The 18,400-nt window shown below is 34.0% G+C and overlaps 2 protein-coding genes across 2 annotated transcripts; one reads left to right on the top strand and one right to left on the bottom strand.

Annotated features, from left to right (window-relative positions):
- The first annotated feature begins 9,111 nt into the window (after window positions 1-9,111).
- On the top strand, window positions 9,112-12,938 carry LOC116126258 (protein NRT1/ PTR FAMILY 5.6-like). The gene is made up of 4 exons (XM_031411956.1): window positions 9,112-9,370; window positions 10,928-11,145; window positions 11,381-11,925; window positions 12,014-12,938. The coding sequence occupies exons 1-4, from the start codon at window positions 9,232-9,234 to the stop codon at window positions 12,876-12,878; spliced, it is 1,767 nt and encodes a 588-aa protein (XP_031267816.1). The 5' UTR covers window positions 9,112-9,231; the 3' UTR covers window positions 12,879-12,938.
- A 2,598-nt stretch (window positions 12,939-15,536) lies between these two features.
- On the bottom strand, window positions 15,537-17,351 carry LOC116126271 (aldehyde oxidase GLOX). Its single transcript, XM_031411967.1, has one exon. It carries the CDS (start codon window positions 17,264-17,266, stop codon window positions 15,647-15,649), a length of 1,620 nt encoding a protein of 539 aa, XP_031267827.1. The 5' UTR covers window positions 17,267-17,351; the 3' UTR covers window positions 15,537-15,646.
- Between the last annotated feature and the right edge of the window lie 1,049 nt (window positions 17,352-18,400).

Below are 18,400 nucleotides of genomic sequence, written 5' to 3'. Positions count from 1 at the left end.
AGCCACAAGTGGTTCAGTGGGCTCTTCAACCTTCTAAGCCACTCAAATCTAAATCCCATCTTAGTGGATTTTATTTTTAACTCTTATCTAGAAGATTGTTGTCATTATCAATCTCAAGATTAAGAAGGAAATGAGAGTTATTTACGCACTCGCAGTGCTTGTTACTTTCACTTTTTCTTAAACGTAGAAGCTTGGACTTCCATTTTCCTTCAGCTTTGAACAAATGTCACCACTGCAATTGCTTTCTAAGTGATGCGATAACTTTTGATTACAAAAGACAAAAGAAAGAAAAAATACCTTTTTCTTTTGTTTAGTGCGTGCCATGTGGTATCCGAATCTAGCCATTAGCTTCACTACTATATCTTCTACTCAGAAAAATCTGATGGTAAGAGATTTAGAATAGCCTAATAAACAACGAAGGGATTATAAAGAAGATAGTTCTTTTAAATAATATGGTAAACATATGAATGAAAAGTGACCGATACACAAAAATAAAGTAATTCTCATCTAACTTTTTTAGGTGAATGTTAGCCTAGTCTTCTATAAATTTCTCTGGTATGAACAAAATCTAGAATATAACAAAGGGTATTATTTGAAATAATCTAGAGTAATACGAAACTGAAACAAGTAAAAAGAAAGAATAATACGTACGATTTACATAGATTCACCCAATTAACAAGTTACGTTCAACAAAGTTAATATTATTGAAATAATATCTCACCTCTCTCATTACAATAAATATATTTGTCATATCATTTGTTATCACATTCATACAAGAGAATAATAAGTTTATATACTAAGTTCAAAGAGGAATACCTAACATTACAATAATCCCTTTTCTTAAACCCAAGCCCAATTAAGAATTAATTACTTAGAGAAATCCTTCAACAACTCTTCATGGAATAGACCCCCGAATGCGTCTATGTGACCCCTTATTATTGAAGTGGTGGACAACTCTAACATTATAACCTCTTAGTAAAATTATAATATCTTTGAATTTTTAAGTAAGATTACCTTTGAATTTTTTATCTTTAAATTAATACCATAAACTTTCTCCATCTTATAGACATGCTAAAATAATAAAGTGAAAGCCTGCAAGCATTATGTTTCATCTTTTGGTGGGGAAGATAGATAGGTGGGCGTTTACATTTTTACAGGTCAACATTTTGAGTAGTATAGTCAATACATTTTTTTAACAAAATTTGTAGCAGCTACTGTAGCTAAGTGGACTAGGGGTGATAATTATGAGTTTTATTGGGTTGTCATGAATCTCGTGTTTGGGTTGTCTTATGATATATATGTTCGTATGTATGTGTTTATGTGAGCATATAATCTGATTTATTAAATAATTTTAAACTGGATAAGGATCATCTCATTGTACATATAATTGTCTTCGTCTGATAGAAATTTACTTTGGAATTTAAGTATATATGTAGTATTTTATTATCCAAGATATAGTATAAGTCGCCTAACAGTAAAAGAGTAGGATTTATTATAGTCTTCCAAATTTTAAGTCCTTTTAATAATAAAAATATAAGAGGGGTATTTAATATAGTCTCTCAAGTTCGAATCTTCACATCTCCTAATAGGGGTAGTCATTGAAGTTATTATCTGACCAATAATTCCAGAGTCTTAAAAGATTAGTTGAGATACGTATAAATGGGTTCGAATACTCCCAATCATGAAAAAAAAAAAAAAAAAAAAAGATATAAACAATTTTATACAACAGTTTCTTTAAGGTGGATGCACAAATAATTTTATTATCACTTATTATATACGAGGAGTAATAGGAACTCCATAGATTAAATGAAGTAAACTTTAGTGCATCGAAGAGCTGAAGTTCACAAGAATGGGATAAAGTGAATAAAAGTGCAGGAGACTTCATCTTCCAAACAAGATGGAGCCTCAAATTCAGGATCTCTTTCTTCTACACCACTTTTCGAATCAGTGAAATTACTTTTGGACTAGAAACTAATTCTGGTCACAGAATTCATGATTTAGAATTCGCTATATGGTGGTGATCAGTGGCAGTGAAGGAGAAAGCATGTAAAGAGGATTTTTAAGATTTTTTTTACTTTTATAATTTAATTTGTTTTTCTTCTATTTGTATACTTCATTTAAGATTTACTTCTTTTATTTTTCATATAGATTCATCCATTATAAATTCATTGTCTTTCCCTCACTTATTAATTAAAGTTTCATAAAATTTGTTTTGGAATTATTCTTGTCATGAACTCAGATTTTTCTCTTTTAAATTTAAAATATTTTGCTAGAGCGTATCTAGTAATTCTTCAAATTTTGTTGTCTCAGAACCTATTTAATTTTTTATTATACATGCATTATATATATATATATATATTTGTTGGCATGCAAATATGGAATATTATATTCTATTTCCTTAACTAAGAAGATTACAAACATTATTATGAGATATTTCATTTCCTTACTTAGAGTAGTGATATTGTGTTTTCTTACATAGAGAGATTACCGATTTTACGGCAATATTATGTTCCTTACATAGTTGCTATACTTTTGTATAAATAGGTTGTGTATTTACATAACAAAACACAATAAATCAATACAAACAATTCAATTCAATTTAATACAATTTTTCTCTCTCAAAGATATTTTTTAGGTGTACTCCGAATCTCTTTAATTGTCTCTCTTGCCCTCTCAAAGATATATCTCGGGCATACTCCGTCCTCTTTAATTGCTTCTCTTGCCCTCTCAATTCTGACATGGTATCAGAATATATCTCTTGAGCATACTCCGATTCTCCTCAATTACTTCTCTTGTCCTCTTAATTCTACATATATATTAGAATCCATATATAATGTTTACCCAAATTTTGGATGTTCATCATATATGAAAATTTGTATAAATATTTAGGTGAGATGACAGGAAAAAAGGAATAAAAATTAAAAATAAATTGAAATAAACACGTGTAGAAAGACTGAAACAGTAGTGGAATGGTGATATATACAACATGTGACGGTGAAAATTTGATCACGTTTGTATGAAAATGTCTAAACAAGAAATTTGTATGCAAATAGTCTAAGATTAAATAATGAGTTATCTAGAGAATTATAAGTTTCGTGATCCACTAGAATTAGTCTAAAGATAAGAAATGACATCGCTGCATTGCCAACAGTTCGTATCATTAACAAAAGAAATCGTAGTGGCAAATGGGACACCCTTCCCTTTATTATTTGCCAATTAATGGATCATAATAGTATTCCATCCACAACAACAGCCACAACCTCTTCAATCTCCATCACCTTCAATATTAAAGCTAATCCCTGACTCAGCAACCAAATACCTAAAAAGTTTGGAATCTCTTCTATACTTTTACCCACATTCAGTTATCCATAACACAATAGTTTTCACATCACTATATATATATATATATATATATATTACACTTAAATTAAAATTCTTAAGGAACCAATCGGCAATCAGTTTTGAAGATTATTTTCTTTTTTTTTTAATTATAATTTATTATAGAACACAAAGCAGTCGTGTTTAAATATCTAGAGGCAAGTTGGTTAGTGCAGTGTGAATATTTCCACTAGAAGAAATATTTTCAACTGTGTTTTTCTTCAAGAAGTTGATTAATTACTTAGAAATAATCTTTGTGTTCAAAACTGGTAATATATATAACACGTGAAGATTGAGGGGAATAATGTAGCAGAGAGCGATATAATAGTGGAATAAAGTTGTAATTGGATATAGATTTAAATATCGATTGAAGAGACTGAAACCAAACAATTCATTCAATCAACTTTTACACAAAAAGAGAAGGAAACTATGAATCACTTTATAGATAATTTCCTGTAACCAATGAAATTGCTTGAAATTGTCTACCATGATCCGTCAGAATCAAACTCCACTTGATTTGCCTTTAGTGACTTTCTCAAAGCCACGAAGTGTAAACTTCAATGCTTTGAAATTAAGTTTTAAATGCGAATAGCAACTTTTGAATGTTAGTTCAAAATCAAAGACTAGAAATTAATATATTCAACACCCAGCATTAGTTTCATATGCTATATTGTTAAAACATTATATAGTTTTCGAATATATTCGTGAAATACGACAAGTGGTTCAGATTGCAACTTGAAGGGTGACGATGATATCGATCCAGTTAACGAATAAACTGATAGCTAGCTCATGAGAATGACCTCCGAATAACTCCTCCATCAAGTTCAAGTATAGCTAATTTTGGTTTCAGTTCTAACAATCGTTAAGTTGGAAAATATATAATGGATGCTGACCTGCATGCAAATTCTGCTTATCAGAAAATATTACAGGTGGTCCTGCTTACTCCATTTCCATTTCCATTTCCATTTCCATGCATGCATTATTTCTATCCTTTATGTTGAGTTCTGACTGTGCAGTGGCCCTCTAGATCTTTAGATTTTGATTTGATTGTCAACAGTATTGGGAGAGAGGAAAGTTGTAAGGATAAGTTTTAAACAAAAATAATAAGAAGAAGAAGCACATGGTTAATTGAATAAACTAAAAAGTTTTATCATAATAACATCCACAAACCCTACTTGCTTCAAATTGCTTAGAACAGAAACAAATTAGTGGCCATTACCCTAATTATACAATCTTTGCCCAATAAACTTTCTTATTCATCAAGCACAGGCGCCACTGAAACTCTTTATTATAAGCTTACACAGTTGACTTTGAGCCATGAATAATTGAGTTTCTAGCTAATTTAGCCATTAATTTCGATACTGTCTCTTGTTTAATCATAGCTCAACTGCGGCTTCAAATGGCGAATTGGCAGTGGCATTAATTCTCAACTTGAGGATTCACCACAAGATGGACTTATTGGTGAGAAGGTGCATTTTAATTGATTAGATTAACAATACCTTTACACACATTATTGGAGGCAATTTTTTCATGCTTCATTAAATTATTCAAGTCAAATCTGCATTTACAAAACCGGTGGAAGAGTGGGGTGGGACTTGGGAGTAGGTGAATGTAAATCCGATTGTTCATTTTGAATCCTACAAAAAGCTCTTAAACTTTATATACAATAAAATTATATAGAAATATAAAAATGAAAAAAGATGAAGGTTATTAAATTATTTTTTAAGTTTAATATTGCTTTCAACTTTATTAACGAGCATTTTGTTCGGACTAAAAAAAATAGAAAATCTTAAATAGAAAAAAAAAATACTCATATGTTTGTTTTACACATGTTACATATTCCCCTGATCATATATATAGTTCAGAAAAATACAACAGTTGTCCGAGTTTTCCACTTATTGGTGAAAGAATTAAAGAGCGTTTGGAATCAAATAAATAAATAACCACATACACAAATATAGAAAGAAAACAAGTGCGGTTTATCCTAGTTTCCCCAAATCTAGACTATGTTTAATAGATCCTAGTTTACCCAAATCTGGACTATGTTTAATAGAGTCAATATTCTTGAAATATTTCCTCATCTCTTTCGTTACAATGTATGTATTTGCTATGTTTTGCTACCACTCATATAAGAGAATACTGCCTTTATATACTAGGTTAGGAGAAAAAACCTAATACAACTATGATTCTTATTTCTAAGCCCAAGAGCTGTGACCCAAAGCAAGACCCCCACGTGAGTCGAGTAGGCTAGCTGTGACCCAGAGCAGGACCCCCACTTGCATCAAGTAGGCTAGCTATGACCCAGAGCTACTACCTCTATTATTGAAGTGGTCGTCAACTCCAACAATTGGCACTGAATTTTCCACCAACTAAAACTAGAAATTAAATATAAATAAATCATCATATTAACAGGGAGTGGCTAGAAAAAACCCTAACCACATATGTTGGAGGAATTTTTTGAAATTATAACGTGGCTAGCTATACATTAAATTAAAAAAATATATATATGTGCTAAACTATTGCAATTGGAATTGAGCTAAGCATGAATTGTTTAATCTCCTGTTAAATCGCATAATCATGTTTTGTCCGGTAATTGGCTACTGGTTTAATTATGTGTTTGAGAAAATGCCCCATTTACTTCTGATATGATGATTGCTTTTGCTAGTGTATCACTTGGTGACATTGCCTTAGCTTAACTAAACTCCAGTGCCCTTAGTAAATATAATTTGGGTATAATTCACGTGGTATATACTGTATTAATTCTTTATGATTAAATCATCTTTCTGGATAAAATTTTGTCAACCATTGTTCAGCTTAGGAATTCCCAAAAGTCAAAAAAAAGATCAGTTTAAAAATTAGGGGAAAAGTAATCCCACTTTGGAAATAAGATAAAATATACATATACGACATATAGAAAAAGCTTTCAAATGTTTCGGAGAAACTTGTCGTTTAGATTAGTTAAAAAAATAGGGGAAAAATCCCACTTTTCCTGAATGATATCAATACTTCCATAGAAATTAAGAGAATTATCCAACATAATCATAATCTTTAAAAGTAAACTCAAGTAGATGATATTATAATTATAATTAGCTCTTTTAAGTGTTTTCTTCTCAGTTCATGGTCAATCAATTTCAGCATTGCCCACCTTACGATAGTTCTTTCACTGTTTATTGTATCACTTATCATAAAAATACCGTCAAAATATAATTAATATAAAATATGTTTTCACATACTGCATATACCACTCAAAACCTTNAGTGGCTAGAAAAAACCCTAACCACATATGTTGGAGGAATTTTTTGAAATTATAACGTGGCTAGCTATACATTAAATTAAAAAAATATATATATGTGCTAAACTATTGCAATTGGAATTGAGCTAAGCATGAATTGTTTAATCTCCTGTTAAATCGCATAATCATGTTTTGTCCAGTAATTGGCTACTGGTTTAATTATGTGTTTGAGAAAATGCCCCATTTACTTCTGATATGATGATTGCTTTTGCTAGTGTATCACTTGGTGACATTGCCTTAGCTTAACTAAACTCCAGTGCCCTTAGTAAATATAATTTGGGTATAATTCACGTGGTATATACTGTATTAATTCTTTATGATTAAATCATCTTTCTGGATAAAATTTTGTCAACCGTTGTTCAGGTTAGGAATTCCCAAAAGTCAAAAAAAAGATCAGTTTAAAAATTAGGGGAAAAGTAATCCCACTTTCGAAATAAGATAAAATATACATATACGACATATAGAAAAAGCTTTCAAATGTTTCGGAGAAACTTGTCCTTTCGATTAGTTAAAAAAAATAGGGGAAAAATCCCACTTTTCCTGAATGATATCAATACTTCCATAGAAATTAAGAGAATTATCCAACATAATCATAATCTTTAAAAGTAAACTCAAGTAGATGATAATATAATTATAATTAGCTCTTTTAATTGTTTTCTTCTCAGTTCATGGTCAATCAATTTCAGCATTGCCCACCTTACGATAGTTCTTTCACTGTTTATTGTATCACTTATCATAAAAATACCGTCAAAATATAATTAATATAAAATATGTTTTCACATACTGCATATACCACTCAAAACCTTGGTCTAGGAAAAGAGGATATTATTGTGAAAACTCGGTTTAAACTTAAGCAAGATACTTGAACAAACTTATTATGAAAAATGGAGAAATTTATTATAGACTTTCTCTGCAGAATTTTTTATTAATTAGTTACGTTAACCAATTATAAAACTTGAAAAAAGTTTGATTAATCCCGTAAAAATCTGTGATACAGAAGTCGTTTGGAGAGAACAGAAGCAGAATATTTGCGTAAAATATTGACAAACAAACAGCTTTCAGCAATATTTGACCACAATAAATATCATGGTACACAGGCAATATTTGACCATCCAATATTTCATTTGTATCCTGTGTTTGGTGGAAGAGTAATGTTATATGCACTAATCAAATTATACTAATTCAAGTATTAATAATTAAAATTTTAAAATTCCTTTTTTTTTTTAATTTTTGGGGGAACTGACGTGACAATAAGAGAGATTTATCACGTCAATTAATACTTAGATTATATAATTTTTGGTTAGTACACGTAACATTATCGTTTATAGTATCTTATGTATATAATTGATGGGATTTCTGAATTTTTTTAGTCTGGTCCATTTATGCTAAAGGCTAGAAGCATAGTATAATAGACCTCTTTTATGACTTTAATTTGGTCCCATTTGGAAATAAAGAATGAGTGTATTTGGCATGGATGCCATTCCCATAATTTTCCCTCCCCGCATATCTTACAATATTTTTCTTTCATATCTTTGGACTTTGATAAAGTCATCTTATATTCGCCCGGTTTTCATGTTAATCACATGTTCATCTATAAAATTTATCAAACTTTAATATTAATGTTTTAACTTTTATTTTAAAATTAAACTTTTATAGGTAATAAATTGAGTTAACGACTTTTTCCACCCTAATAACGACTTAATGACATTTTTCCACCTACGAACTTTTAAAATACTATTTTATTACCTAAATTTATATTTCGACAGTAAACAAAGAGCAAACTTGATCCAAGCTATTGGAGTTTTTGAAGAGGGGAAGCCGATGAGTCTTTTGGTGGTTAGAATTAATCGAAATTTGACTTTGGAAAAGCAGTTGCTTAAACCTTAATCAATCGATTGTCAACGATTGACGAGGTCAACAGGAATAGGGTTTGAGGGGTTTTGATGTGTGATGATCGGGGAAGAGAATGGTGGTGATATGGAGTCGCAAAGATACTGGAATCAGAAACGGAATATAAATTTATATAATAAAATGGTATTTTAAAAGTTTGTGGGTGATAAGAAAGTATTATAAGTCATTATTTGAGTGGAAAAAAGTTTTGTTTACTCGTAACGAATTACTTGACATATTTGCCTTTATGTATAATCCAATCCACATCTCATCTGTCACATAATTATTATTTAGACCTTAATCAGGTTCATTAAATCTAATTATTTAGGTAAATAGATAGCAAGAAAATAAATATCAACACATATATATAAAACATGATTTTAAGTTTATAATTAATAGAGCTGCCCACTTTTTTCCCAATTTCCTTTTTTTTTTTTTTTTGTTCATTATTTTTCTTTGGAAGTATTCAAAACCAAAACTCAATGAGTCAAGAAAGTAACCCCACTATCTTCCCTCTATATATACAAGGTCCAAACCAAGCAAATCTTACCTCCAACTAATACCATTTCTACTATAACTTTGGATATCTTCGTAGTGTTTTCTCTGTGTTCTTCCGCTACTAGTGTTTTCTACATAGAAAGTGATAATATTTTCGTAATAACCAGCACAAAATGGAGCCGAAAAGGGGAGCTTTAGAAGTTGGAGATGTTGATGAAGAGAAATGGGTTTATGATTCTTCTGTGGATCACAAAGGACGGGTTCCTCTTCGAGCTTCAACTGGTGTTTGGAAAGCCTCCCTCTTTATTATCGGTAAGGAATAAAATAAAGACTAATATGACATAACGCATAAGTAGTTGATTCTTTCGTCTTGCTAGAAAATTAAATGAACTAGTCGTGATTTCAAATTTTCTTTTGCTTATCTTCTTGGAAATAACGGCTGTTTTTCAGCTTTTTCTTTCTCTTCTGAATGCATATTATCATGCTATTTTCTTTCTGCAACACCACATATCCTAACTTCTCATCTTTGTTCTTATTCAACACACCAAAAAGCTTACCGTACATCAAGTTTATGATATCATCTACATGCTAATACAGTATTTTTTTTCTCTTTCATCAACTTTAACGACCAATATGTTTCCATTATTTTGTTAGTTCGACGCATGAATTAGTGACAAGTCAATGTATTAGCAGACCATCTCACTAACACAAGTTATCGTTGTTGGAAGTGTCAAAGTATGTATGTCAATAGCTGAATAATTTGAGGTAGTGGGTCATTAACTTTTTCTCCACCCACAAACAAAACAAAACCAAATAAAGGGCCCAGAAACCTATTTCAGATATATACCACCTGCTTTTATTTACTACTTTCGTTGCCCTGCTTCTGTCAGAGACCTGTGATTTCTATATTCTATATCTGCAGAGTTGCCTTTAAGATATAATAATAATTATAAGGGTAATATCTGAGATTTGCCATGTGAGTCTTTGAAAATTTTCTATGAATTTCGGTTGAAAAAGATTAGCCATACGTTAGTACATGGTATTAATTTAGTAGATTTAGTCATGCACCAAGTGGCAACGTGGGGGGGCCATTACAGCACATATTTTTCTAAGTGCTGCTCAGTCCCTTAAAAAAAATGGCTATCTTATTCCGCAGAAAGTAACAAAATCTATCAAGGGTATGAATAAGTTCACAATGACAGAATAAATGAAGGCCACTAATGTTGACTTTGTAAGGGAGTACATTAAGTGTAAGTTGCACAGATTATTCACTATCTTCTTGAATAGAACAATTTTTCGTTTTCCTTGAGAGCTACAATTACAAATCATTGTCAAGAATATATAACAAAGTACATTTTAAGAGACAAGGGTTTCTTGACTATCCAGAAAACATCAAAAATATCGTCAATGTCAAATAAATTAAATGAAAATTCATTGTAACTCTTGAATTTTGCAACTGATAAATCCTTTTTGAACGTGATGGGGAAAAAGTTTTGCAGGACCTTTACTACCATAAGTTATTTTCTTCTTTACATGAACAGTTCTGTGACAAAGAGAAGACCTTTGGTAGTATGACCCTACAACTTTAATTTCCTAAGGCAAATTGTGTATCTCCTGTGGCTGCACTACTTTAATTCCTAGGTCCAGATTTATTTTTTTTCCTTTTCTATAGACACATAAAAAATATGCCTATTTTAATATACCCACAAGTTTCATTTAAAGACATAAATTTGATTCAATCTTTGTATTAAAAACTTATTAATTTTTAGTTCATTTGTACAATATTGCATATTCAGTTTAATATGTCTTTATTACAGGCGTTGAGAGGATTTGTTTATCTTCTGATTATCTATTAATATTGTTGGGCAGCAATTGAGTTCAGTGAGAGGCTGAGTTACTTTGGGATAGCAACAAGCCTGATAATCTACCTGACCAAAGTGATCCATCAAGACCTCAAGACAGCAGCAAGGAATGTGAACTATTGGTCTGGTGTGACAACTCTTATGCCACTGCTTGGAGGATTTGTAGCCGATGCTTACTTGGGCCGATTCTCAACTGTCCTTGTTGCATCCGTCATTTACCTCTTGGTGATTTGCTACACACTAATCTCAAATGAATCCATTCTATGTGTTACTTGCTTCATCCAAATAAACTTGACCCATATGTTAACTAAAACTGGACATATATACAGAGAAAATGTTGTTGAAATATCTTGAAAAAGTTACACCACTTTCGATTTGATGAGTACTTTTCTGTAGAAAAATTTTGTTTTCTCAGTTAATTGGAATACGCTAACAATGGTCTTTTCATCTGTAAAAACAGGGTTTGCTTCTGTTAACAATGTCCTGGTACGTGCCAAGTTTAAAAGCTTGTCATGCGGAAGTGTGCCTTGAGCCTAGAAAGATTCATGAGATGATCTTTTTTATTGCAATATACTTAGTCTCTGTGGGAACTGGAGGGCACAAACCCTCTTTGGAGAGCTTCGGAGCTGACCAGTTTGATGATGATCACAATGAAGAAAGAAAGAAGAAAATGTCTTTTTTCAATTGGTGGAATTTTGGCCTCTGTTCTGGACTTTTGCTGGGGGTCACTGTTGTTGTTTATGTGCAAGACCATGTGAACTGGGGTGCCTCAGATATTATCATTACAGCAGTTATGGCTATCTCGCTACTTATTTTCATTATTGGAAGGCCTTTTTATCGTTACAGAACGCCCAGTGGAAGCCCCTTGACACCAATGTTGCAGGTTCTTGTTGCTGCAATCACCAAAAGAAATCTGCCTCACCCATCCAATCCTAGTCAACTCTATGAGGGTTCAAAAGCACAAAAGGCCCAGGGGAGGCTTTTGTGCCACACTGACAAGCTCAAGTGAGCAAGTTTTTAATTTGTTCATTCTAATAAATGACTTTAGTATTAATTTAAGAGTAAGACTTCATAATATTCTAATGGCTTTCAGGTTTCTTGACAAAGCTGCTATTGTTGAAGACAATGAAACTTCAGTTGAGAAGCAAAGTCCCTGGAAACTTGCAACGGTTACCAAAGTTGAGGAAATGAAGCTCCTACTTAATATGATCCCCATATGGCTGGCTACCTTACCATTTGGAATTTGTGTAGCACAAGCATCCACATTCTTCATCAAACAAGGTACCACTATGAACCGAAAGATCAGTGATGGATTCATGATCCCTCCAGCCTCAATATTCGCTCTGGCTGCCATTGGAATGATCATATCTGTCACCGTTTATGAGAAAATCCTGGTTCCCATATTAAGAAGGGCTACAGAAAACGAGCGAGGCATAAAAATCCTCCAGAGGATTGGCATTGGAATGCTTTTCTCAATTGCTACAATGGTAGTTGCAGCCTTGGTTGAGAGGAAGAGACTTGCTGCTGTAGAAAAGGATCCGAAATTCGGTTCATTGTCCATGAGTGTGTTCTGGTTGGCTCCACAGTTTGTTATTATTGGTGTTGGCGATGGGTTTACTTTGGTAGGCTTGCAAGAGTACTTCTATGACGAAGTTCCTGATTCCATGAGAAGTTTAGGCATTGCATTCTATCTTAGTGTAATTGGAGCAGGAAACTTCCTCAGTAGTCTCTTAATAACATTTCTTGATCAGATTACAGAGAAAAACGGGAAAAGTTGGTTTGGTAAAGATTTAAACAGCAGCCGCATAGACAATTTCTACTGGCTATTAGCAGGAATGACCACAGTGAACTTGTTCTTCTATGTGTTCTTGGCCAAACGATATTCGTACAAAAACGTTCAGAGGAGTAGGGCTGTGGCTGATTGCTATGAAGGTGATAGATCTATGGCAGTGGTTTGATGTGTATGTCTTTTATACCAATAAAAATGCTGCTAGTGTATTTATAAGTATGGTTTAAATAATTTAGTATTCAATTCAAGAGGTATTTAAATGTTGTATTTGTAACAGATATTAATGCTTCATCAAGTGCTTGCCATTGTGTTTCAGTTTTTTTCCAAAATGGAAGCATGTATGCTCTTGTAAGTTACATGCTTAAAGGGTTAATCAAAATAAATCTATGAAGCAAATTGTATTTCCCAGTTTCTGAAAAAATTCAGATGTGTTTGTTTTAGAATTCACCCCTGAAGTTGAGACAATGATAAAAGTACTAAAATGATAAAAGTAAACTGACTGCAAAATTTCAGATGTGTTTGTTTTAGAATTCACCCCTGAAGTTGAGACAATGATAAAAGTACTAAAATGGAACCAATCCTTGGGTGCCTGGGTTCGATTCCCCTTGGTCTCTAATAGGGATAGTCACTGGAGGATTATCCAGCTGTTAACTTCAAGGTTTGAGAGACTAATTAAGATGTGTGCGAACTCACCCGAATACATCAGGTTACCAAAAAAAAATGGTACTAAAATGGACCAAGTCATTAGCAAATATGAACGAATAATGCTTTGCAGTTGAAATGCTGATATCAAAGTTACTTTCAATGAATTTGGTTAGGCCATTCTGAATTGACAACAGGGTCCCAAAAGGAATCTATTTGCAAAGTTACAAAATTTTGACGCCCTCTCTTTGATTTGGTATGCATCATGATCGTGCCACGTTGTCAACTTCTACTTGTACCATTGTGTGTTCTTGCTCTTTCTTAGTTTCACATGGCATTAAATTTTAATCAGTTTAAATGAACCTTACATCAATTTTTTGACAAAATCAGGCCCACATTTTGGCTTTTGGCTTTCGTTCTTTAGTACTTGTTTTAACATTGAAGCCACGATGTCGAATGAGTGAATTGCTAATATCACAAAAGAGATTCACCCAAGAGACCAAAACAGTATGAACCGTAAAAAAGGTGACGTTTGTTGATATTCCGATACTAAATTTGAGTGCTTTAAATAAATCATTAACATAATTGTAATTGAAATCAACGCTAACGAATTAACGCACCTCAACTAATCTCTTTAGACCCTAGAATTATCGGTTGAATAAGAGCTTCAATGGCTATTCCTATTAACAACTGAGGAGGGATTCGAACTCATGACCTCTTGAGTAATACATTCAAGAGTTCTTATCGAATCACACGACCTCCCAGGAATAGTTAATGTGTATGTCTTTATACCAATAAAAGATGCGGCTAGTAGTGTATTTATAAATATGGTTTAAGTAATTTAGTATTCAATTTAAGTGGAATTTAAGGTTGTAACACATATCAATGCTTCATCGAGTGCTTGAAGCAAATTGTGTTTCCAGTTTCTGCAAAAATACTAACTGCAACTTAGAAAATTCGGTAAACTGATTACAAAATGTAAGACTTATTTGTTTTTGAATTCACAGCTGAAGGAGAACCACAGTTATCTCTCCACTGAAGCTGAGATAATTTGTGATGACAGCAAAGTTTTTCACTAAAACCAACAGCCATTAATATTTACGAGAGCATATTCTGATAATAAATCGATAAATGTCGTACATGAAACTGCATAAAAGGCTTTGGTGTAGTGCAGATTGAGCACTACAACTTCGTCTAAAATTACCTAAAATTGAAGTAGTAAAATGAACCAAGTCATGAGCAAGTATAATCGAATATTTGGTATGTAGTTGAAATGCTGATATCAATGTAACTTTAGTGACAACAGGAATCTATTTGCAAAGTTAAATGGAATTAAATGTTCCTCAGTTTAAATGAACTTTTTATCAGTCTTTTGACTAAATCGGGCCCAGTTTTTGGGTTTTAAAAAACAAAATACTCCAAGGAACATACCCATTCCTCAAAAGAGTAAAAGACTTTTTCCCACCCAAGGTTTGCCTAAATGACACTTTCCCATGCAAAGTTAATATTCTGTTATTATCCAAAACCAATTCCAACGGCAAAAATTCTCTTCGTCACCACCATTTGAACCTCCGATCTCCTCTCTACAAAACCCCTCTCACTTCGACACTTGATTTCTCACTGATTACTGGTCAATGCAAAGTTAGGGTGCCTTGTTCTTAGATGATTTTCGACTGATTCCAGTAGTGAATATTCAATCGATCACCGTCATTCAATCCACCGGCCTTCACTCAACAAAAACTCTCTTACCCTGACTCCTAGTAAATCACCAAATGCAGACTGAGAAAGTAAAGTGTATTTTGGGTATTAACGGAATATAAACATTGGGTAGAAATGTTGTATTTTGAAATTTTTTGGATGGTAAAATGTCATTATGCCAAACCTTGGGTGGGAAAAAGTCGTTTAACAAAACTTAAACTAGAATGAAAAATTGTATTCTCAATATTTGTTTTTAGTTTTGATATTGAAGCCATGATGTAGAATGAGTGATTTGGTACAATAAAGCTCAAACTTATATCCATCATTAGCATTCTTATCAACCAACTTAATTATCTCATTGGAGGACTGAAACTGTTACCTAAAAGTTGTTTTTAAATTATCTAAGATATAGCCTTCAATTATATCACCCACAACCACAAGTAACTGCATGATAAATTATGCAAAATTATAATCCCATGTATAATTTAAAAAACGATAAACCATTCTCATAAGAGATACCCTTATCAACACTTACACACCTATGAAGCTTCTATTTACTCTTTAATTCCTTCTTTATTAATACGAAATTAATAAATTTTAACCCACTAAATGTACCCATCGTGCCACACTTGGCACGCCCTGATTCACTACAAAAGCCATGTAATAACCAGGGGGAGCAACTGCCCCGTTCGGAGGCGCTGTGCACCCCACCCTATACCTCCCACTTTCATCCGGTACAGATGGAGTAACGGTCAGTTTGACTAATCTTTGGCCTTGTGAAAATGAATGCGTTGAAAAAGGTGGATTTCCCAAATTGACCTCCAGAATCCCCACCACTGGCAACGGAACCGATACAAACACATTAAAAGCCTCACCATAACGTACCGTTTCGGGAATTTCCTCAATTACGGGTCGGATATTTGCCCGATCCGGTGATAAATACTCGGGCGAAAATGCTTCGATTCGCAATTCTGTTGGAAACTCCGCATTAAATTTATAGAAATAATGTGGGTTACTTCCAGCTATTAATACCCGCCCGTCCGGTACCAAGTTAGCAGTAGAGTGGTACAATCTGGGCACGGTACCCGGGTTCAAAGTCATGAACCGTAATCCATGTGGTTGGTCGGGTCGATAAAGAAGCGGAAACAAACATGGATTGGATGCCATTTCAAACCCTTGAGTCCCAGCTTGAGCTCCATTTATGATCAAAACCTCCCCGGTTGGAAGCATTACCATATCACCCATGATCCGCCCGAATGGCATATCCTCCATTTCCCAACCCGGTTCATCCGACGTGGCAATTATTCGCCCACAACTACCGTGCGCAGGGGTGTCGGTGCTTCTCTCAATAAATGCGCCATACTGGGCCCCGCCACAGATGACAATCACAGCCGTCGAGAAGTCTCCTTCGAGAGCCAACATCGCAGAGGATCCCGCCGATGGATAATTTCGTGGGCCACCGTCTAACGGTGGATAATTTTTTATTATTTTATTAGTCTCGTGATCGTACAGGACTGCCTTGTTGTTGGCGAAGATAAAAAGGTGACTGTTGGGAAGAAGATGAACGTAAGGGTACAAATTATCCATCTGATTATCCTCCACGTCAGCGAGAAACGGAAAGAAAACAGCGCCTTTTCTCGGCGGATAATACTCTACAGTATTACTTCCTTTACCTCCAACAACTATCACCGTACCGTCCGGTAATATTTGGTTTGTAGCGTACCACCTACCATGAACTAACTCAACGTCCTGCAGTTCCACCCAATCACACAGCCCGTTTGCTTCACACGGGCTGAACTTCCGGATCTTTTTTACCCCGTCCAAATCGCCACCGGTTTGTAACAGAGTTCCGTCGGGTAGAAACTGACCGGATGAGCACCAAGTGTCGGTGAGGATCATTAAGGGGCGAATTCGGTTGGTTTGAAGATCGAGAACGGCAGAGTGAGCATAGCAATCGCGTTTAAGAATGGGGTCGTCTTTGTCAAAACGACAGCGGCCTTTGGGTAGCATTTTGCGTGATGGTCCGATGTTGGTCCGGTCTAAAAGAACCACCGTGTTGAAGCGGGTTACAGATGTGTGCATAGAGGATATACCTGCGTCAGGTACCAGAAGCTCCCACGTGCCGGGGAGTTCTGCATGTGAATGCTGAATGTACTGTACGATCACCCAAACAAAGACGAAGAGACGAGACCATTTGGAAGAACAAAGAAAATCCATTAGAGAGAGTAGGGCCAACGAAGAGTGGAGGGATGGGGTTTACTAATTACTACCACTTAAAGCAGTAGATAAAAAGAAAGTGGAGTTGAGTGTATGATAGAAAGAATACGTAAGTTAAATATTATCCGTTGGTGTCTGATCAAATGTATAAAATGATTTTGTATTTAAAGAGAAGCAGCAACGGTAGTATATAGGTGGGTCCAGGACCCAATTAAGTGTCGGCTTCTAGAGCTAGCTTGAAAATCGACACGAACGTTGGAAAAGAAAGCTGCCCATTTAGAGTTTGTGTAGTATACGAAGATGGGTAACGTAAGGAGAAAGAGGGCCACCGGCCACCATGTGAAGGTTTTATAATGTATTTCTGTTAACGAGGAAGACAGTAGGCAGTAGTAGCATTAGTATGACAGTGATCATTTGAGAAGTAGAAACCTTCCTAATTTCTTACTTTAGTGCTGCTTGCCTTTGAAGCTAACGTTTAATTCTGTTAAGTATGGGAAATTACATCAGCCATGACCCATATCTTCCTTCGGATAGACATTTGAAATTTACCATTTAGTTTCAAAGATGGCATTAAATCCTTTATGAATAAAGAAATTTTAAATGATCATCAGTTACCGTTTGCCCTATCATCCACATAAATTGCCATAATTGTTTAGAAGAATTTGAACTTTTCTTCTTCAAATTGTTTCCATATCCCTCCACGGCTCTTTTTTTTTCTTTTATTATTATTTGTTGATACTTGATTTTGACGCTAACTAATTGCACGTGGGAAATATTGAACGAACTCAAAGATCTCACGTGTAAATGATGGTATTGGATTGAGTAAGAGATGAAGGACAATGTTTAAAGTGGTTCGGATGCTTAAATGATCAAATCCTATGTCCACTGATATTGTATTAAAGGGTGAAGTCAGGTCGCATTCAACTAGCTGATTTATAGCTTAAAAAATACAATAGGGAGTAAGAAAATGTATGCTATTTCAAAGGAAAATAAACTAATCCCACAAACGGGAGAGGAGCTCTCTATTTATAGTAGGATGAATTGAGGTAATGATTACTAAATCTGTGAGTAGGGCAGATGTCGTGCAAATCCTTCTCAGTGTCCCATTGCTCACCTGTCCGAGTGATTTTCTCG

Source organism: Pistacia vera, unplaced genomic scaffold (assembly GCF_008641045.1).
Source record: "Pistacia vera cultivar Batoury unplaced genomic scaffold, PisVer_v2 Contig178, whole genome shotgun sequence".
Taxonomy (NCBI): domain Eukaryota; kingdom Viridiplantae; phylum Streptophyta; class Magnoliopsida; order Sapindales; family Anacardiaceae; genus Pistacia; species Pistacia vera.
This window is presented reverse-complemented; position numbering and strand designations above follow the sequence as displayed.